Source organism: Micropterus salmoides, unplaced genomic scaffold (genome assembly GCF_014851395.1).
Source record: "Micropterus salmoides isolate LMB-PRFRI ecotype aquatic unplaced genomic scaffold, ASM1485139v1 Ms_hic_scaffold_17, whole genome shotgun sequence".
NCBI lineage: Eukaryota > Metazoa > Chordata > Actinopteri > Centrarchiformes > Centrarchidae > Micropterus > Micropterus salmoides.
Window position 1 is genome coordinate 14416143 of NW_024040817.1, and position 6000 is coordinate 14422142.

The 6000-nt window shown below is 37.7% G+C and overlaps 1 protein-coding gene across 1 annotated transcript; it reads right to left on the minus strand.

Annotated features, from left to right (window-relative positions):
* Positions 1-311: 311 nt before the first annotated feature.
* Positions 312-5796, minus strand: ciarta (circadian associated repressor of transcription a). Its single transcript, XM_038723952.1, has 6 exons — positions 5552-5796; positions 3893-4243; positions 3717-3792; positions 3510-3588; positions 3257-3410; positions 312-2813 (listed from the first exon to the last, which is right to left on the minus strand). Exons 2-6 carry the CDS (start codon positions 4241-4243, stop codon positions 2439-2441), a joined length of 1035 nt encoding a protein of 344 aa, XP_038579880.1. The 5' UTR covers positions 5552-5796; the 3' UTR covers positions 312-2438.
* Between the last annotated feature and the right edge of the window lie 204 nt (positions 5797-6000).

A 6000-nucleotide genomic window follows, 5' to 3' on the forward strand; every position in this document is an offset into this window, starting at 1 on the left:
TACCCTTATAGTTATACCCTTTTAGTGTTTAATTGTGATTAATCAATTAAATGATCAGTTTATAGAAATCTATTATAAAGTGACTGATTAAATTTGCAATTAATTATTGCAGTCTAAAAATATTTGATCGTTTAAAATCTAAACTCCTGACAAAGCAGAAATCCAGCTGCTGCTCTGTGGGTTGGATTTCATTAAATGTTTATGTGGTATACTGCAAACACACCTTTTAAATTAAAGAAAATGGAATATGGAAGCTTAAAATGTTAAAGCAGGAAAAATGGTATTAATCTGACCGACTACAGACAAGCTTGTACTGTCGACTGTGTGTTTTATTCCAGAAATCAACAAATATACTGTGTTTTGACGAACCACATCATTCATTTAATATATAAAAATATGTGCATTTATCAATCAATCCTCAGCAATGACAGTTTCATTATAAGAAACAAAGAAATAGCCTTAAACAAAGGAAACTAAAATCAAGGAAGATACAACTGGGAAATCAAATTTTTCCTCTACTTTCAGCTTTTCACCTATTTCACAAATGAAAGACACTGTACTGTTATTTTAAAACAACCCTATACTACACTATTGTTCTCCACCACGTGGTTAGTTTCCATTTTAAATAACAAAACTCAGGGCCAATGCAGCAGCACACTTGGTTTACAATGACATATGCAAGTTTAGGGTTACCTTTATGTCTTATATATATGTAAGGCTGACTGGTGACAAACCACCAGAGATGAAACACCATTCAACATGAATGATATCTGATTTAAAAAGGGTGGTACAATGTGCAAATGCCATCAAAAATAACTGATGTGTTAGGGAACAGAAATGTTTGTTTCTCATATCTCCATGATATTCCCTCATTACATAATCAATAGTAAAGCACTTTGAGTGATTTTGTAACAGCAAGTCAGTGACACAAATCAATTTTAAATGGGATACAGAAGCTGCTCCCTCATAATGACATGTTACATTTGGGCATTCAAATAAAACACAATCAAATTATAAGCATAGTTGTAAAGGCTCAAGTACCTGTAAATCACCCATCTTGGCTCTATCAGTCTGCTGATGGAGTAAGGGTTTCCAAGTACTGATTCTCTTAAACACATCTTTAATAAATAATTACTATATAAATAACTTTTTAATGTTAACAAAGGTGAAAGGTAACAAACAGTTCCTCATCATCATCCAAAGTGCAGTTACATCTTTTGAACACTGGATCAAATATATTAGGCCTGATCTATAAGGTATAAAAAAATGTCTTTCTACACAAAACAAATTTATTCATTGGCAAGCAAAAACAGTAAATGGCATTAACATCCAGACACTAATTTTATAGTTCCTTAACTACCTCAATAATTATTGATCAATCAGGTTGTGGTATTTCCTGTGCAGTGTATTGTTCTTTTTACTTTTTTTTGTAAGTGCAACTACACCTTTCTTATTTACATAAAAACAAAGATGTTGTGTGTCTTAAATGCAAATAAATTAAGAAGTAGTGACTGTGAAGTAAGGTATTTGATAAGATAATGCAAAATGGTTTTGTTTGGCACATGTTGGCACTACCTACATGCCTTTTTTCCACCATATGTTACAATCAGCAGGCAAAATACAAATATAATCTTTTTAAATGCCATTTTAATCTGTGTTCATGATTGAAATGTTTTTTGTAACTGTGCCAGGGCTGCAACTAATTATTTTCATCACAAATGAAGTTGCTAGTTATTTTCTCGATTCATTGTTTAATTAAAAAATAAATAAATAAATAAAAATGACCATCACAAGTTGCAGGAGCACAAGGTAAAACCAAAAGGTAGTCAGTTTACTTTCATATGTGACAAAGAAAAGCAAAAATCCTCATATGTAAGAAGCTGGAACCAGAAGATTTACGGAATTGTTGTTTGAATGATTATTTAATGGACAAACAACAAATTGTTTCAGCTTTAAACTATAGCGGCAATGATCCTCAGTGTGTTTTCTCACCTTCTCAAAAGTGATATGTTATTTCTGTTTCTCACCAATGACGTGAAATCCAACACTGTTACTGTTGGGGTTTTGTTCAGTAATATGAAAAGATACAAAACAAAGCACAGACTGCTTAAGCGCATAACACATGTAAAGTTATTTTCAACAGTTTTTAACTTAGTAAATGTCAATGTATACAAAAGTGATACTCTCACATATATATAATGTAATATAGTGCAATAAGTCCGGTGTAATCAAAAACCACACTGGACAGTTAGGAGTTAACGAGAGTCTTCCTGCATTTCTCCTCCTCCTCCTCCTCTTCTGGTTTTACATGCCTCACAGCCATCACAGATTGGCTCTGCGTCTAACTTTATGCTTATGTAATCGGGTCCGCCCTCTGTCTTCACTCTCGCTGGCATGCTGTGGCACTTCCATGTGGTAGCAAAGTCAGCTAAGGCCAGCTAAGGTGAGTCAGTTGTAGTAATGGTGTCACTTGAGGACACTGAGCTGTCCTGTGCAGCTGGGCTGCAACAAGGGGAAGTGGAGGGCAAAGAAAGCTCAGGCTGCTTCCGATACTCATTTTCTCTCTTGCTACATAAATATAACGGCCTATCAGTGTCTGTAAATTTGTGTCCAGCTGTGCACCTGCCCCCAGTTGGCTCAGCTGTTTCTTCCGCTTGAGTTTTCTGTCTTTTCTGTGATCCAGGTAGACATGTGGAAATGATGTCAAGTGAATCAGCAGCCTGGCAGCTCCCATGTTTTCCATGTAGATGGTGCTTCTGCTCGATTGGGACTTTGCCAGAGTATTCAGGGTCTGACCAGCTCAGTTTTCTCTTCTGGAATGGGAAGGAAAAACCAAAAATAACAACCATGACAAACCAAGGTCTTAAAGGAAAGCTACATTTCATTACAACTTGAGTTCAGCTGAGTTCATTAAAAAATCAAACCGAAGATGTAATAAACCACAGTTTTCTCTTAACCAGAATATTGACAGCTATCAAATGTACAAGTCTGGGGAGTTTAAGCACAAAGACGCAGTATCATCTAGTGAATATCTTTAACTCTCCTTTAAACATGTTTTATATACTGTGGCTACTTCTTTACAGTAGTAATGTGTTAATATATTTCAGATGATGCTAGATAGATGCTTGGCTGTTAAAGAAATTGCTATTTTAATAAGCTTAGTAACACCTCTCAGTCATGAAGCACACAGTTTGATTAGCACACACTTAAAGCACTGTCATGCGGTAATAAAGGTAACATCCAGTATAAAGCTCACCTTAACTGGCATGTGGAGCTGATTTTGGCGCCAGTGTGGTGGTTGTCTGAGAGTGGTGGTCTGACTTGGTGCATCTGTGGACTGAAATGCCACCTGAGGGAACCACATTTTGAGCAACATCTCTATCTGCAGCAGGTTTTGGAGGTATTTCTCACTGCAAAAAGAAAAAAGAGTTAAGGCATCGATGACAATGGCACTGTCTCCATTTTCACTATTGTCATAATGTTACGTACGCTACGTGTGATGGTCTTACCCCATTTCAGGCCTCTGTAGTATTCCAAGAATCCTCTGCAATCTGTCTATGGCAACACTCTGCTGGAAGCTGGATAAACCTGCCGCAAATAAAATATACCATCCAAATGTCAGGGCAAATAGACACTTAGGGATTTAATTACAGGACAGAATGCAGTAAAACTTAAGATGAGATGATAACCATGTTTGATATTGCTCAACCACATACCTTTCTCAAATCGCCCCATCTTTAACCCCTGTAGAAGCTCAAGCAGAGGACGGATAAACCTGCACAAATCTGTACACTGAGAGAATAAGGAGAAAGACTAGTGTTATTACTATAACTGATCTAATATTTTGTTGACAAAAATACTGAAACAAAGGGATCAGTTTAATGGAGCTCACCTTCTGAGCGAAAGCCAGGTCCCCTGGTGTGGCTGAAGATGACCCTAGTGTGGCAGCTCCAGGAGAAGAGGCTGAGTCGCGATGCTTAGTTTCCCCCATGCAGTGTTCAGGCTGGTCGCCCTTAGACCTCAAGTGCAGCTGATCTGAATGAGCTGGGAAATCAAGGTAATTTCTAGAAAGTGTGATTCCTTCATCAACTGAGAGGGGATTCCTTATTCCACTGTCCCCGTCTCCCTCTGAGAAGACGTCTGCTTCATCCTCCGTCTGCTCACTCTCACTGAGGAGAAAGCTTGAGGTGGAGGGTAGTGAGTCATAAGATGGCCATTTGGAAGAACTGCCCAATGAATTCATCTGTGGAGACAGGGAGATAATAATGTCAACAGAACGTCAATGAGAACAACTTTTTGGGCACTGGGCGAAATCAAACACATAGGGTTGCAGTATTCAAATAGAAAGAAGTTGCACATACAGTTTCAGTATACTACATACTAAAGAAAATCTATTTGTGTCTTCCAATTGCACATATTAAAGCATTTATATAAAATTTCCTAAGTGACTTTCTGTGAAACAAGTAAATTTAATAAAATGTGATACTGGCTGAATAAAAGGTCAGAATACTTTTGAAGAAATATTTCAGTATGACTGCTTCTTAGAAGATACTTACACATAAGAAATGTAAAGATTATTAGTATTAGTAATTAGACATTAATTTATCATATCACTCAGTTACAAGTGTCTAATAAGTTTAGAAATTTTTTAATGCGGTCTTTTAAGGTCAATACAAGCTATTTCAAACACATTTTATCTGTTCTCATACAGTATAAAGATACTGACAGTACATCAACATGTCAATCAAGCCATATAACACATTCATTGGTGTGTTATATGGTGTGTTAAAACCTTTAGTTATTCATATAATAATCTAAATATTCAGCAAAATAACCCAAACACAATCCTTTAGTAAGAATCATGAAGTGCAAATTAGAATTGTACTAGTGGCCAAAAGCTGTGAGTAACCTTCTCAGCAAGAGCAATCGAGATGATCAACGTGGATACATTATCACATCGGAAGCCAGCACACAAAGGACCTGCTCTTCCTATACGACTATACGAGTCAACCATAGACTGCATATAAAGTCAACGCATGCAGTACCAGAAGGTATGTGTGGTGTGCATAAGTGGTGGGTGTGTGTACATGCGCTCTGTGCTCCAGCAGAAATTAGTTTGGTAATTTGAAGACAGATTTGTACATCTATTGTTGACAATGAGTACCTTGTATAACCAAAACATCAATATAAACCTTTAACCTGCAATCTGATTTGACATTAAACAAATCATGTTTTCAACATGTTTGACGTGACTGGCACGATTTCTACAGCCACGGCTACATTTTGCACATTTATTATGTGAAGACTGCTCTACATTGCTAGATTAATATAGTTGTTTAAAACGACACAAGCAAGACACATGCATAAAAGCAGAACGTGTGGCCGGTTGGTCCTGTAACGTTAGTAATGAAGTCTGGTGGTGCGAAATGTATATTGGAAGTTATGAACAACCATTGCTACCTATTCTATTTAATGTACAACTGTTTATAAGTCTGAAAAACAGCCAGCTTTCCCTGAAAAACAGAAAAAAGTCAGAGGAGAGAGTTCTTACCTTACAGTCGGAGCAGAAGCGTATTCACAAAAACGGTCAAACAAAAACAGAAATTCTTGAGAAAGCACGTTCACGCTACTTTACCACGTTTCACAAATTTATAATATTAGAGAACTAACTTCGACAAAGCTATCGGCTGTCTTTGTCAGTGCAGATGTGTACACGCCGCGGTTCCGTGTGTTACCCAGTACACGTTCAGTCCCACCCAGTCTCTTCAATCCCTGCTCGTGTTTCGTTTACTTAAGTCAGACGTACGACCTGTTCAAAAAGTACCCACATAGCGCAACGGACACTACACGTGCTGAACAGCTTCGGAGCAGCGATTGGCTGCAGACGTGTTCGATCTTTTCTCATTGGCTCAGAGGCTTGACCAATCAGCAGCATCCGTAGCACCGGTTGGCTGGTAAATGCGTAGATCCCACCTCACCTGCCATGGCAGCACGTGCGGG

What these genes read in the sequence shown, in the direction of transcription:
- ciarta (XM_038723952.1), bottom strand. Translation starts at nt 4,243, where the DNA reads ATGAATTCATTGGGCAGTTCTTCCAAATGGCCATCTTATGACTCACTA. An exon ending in ACCTGGCTTTCGCTCAGAAG is followed by an intron (nt 3,793 to 3,892) that starts GTGAGCTCCATT and finishes TTATTCTCTCAG; the next exon opens with TGTACAGATTTGTGCAGGTT. An exon ending in GATGGGGCGATTTGAGAAAG is followed by an intron (nt 3,589 to 3,716) that starts GTATGTGGTTGA and finishes TATTTGCGGCAG; the next exon opens with GTTTATCCAGCTTCCAGCAG.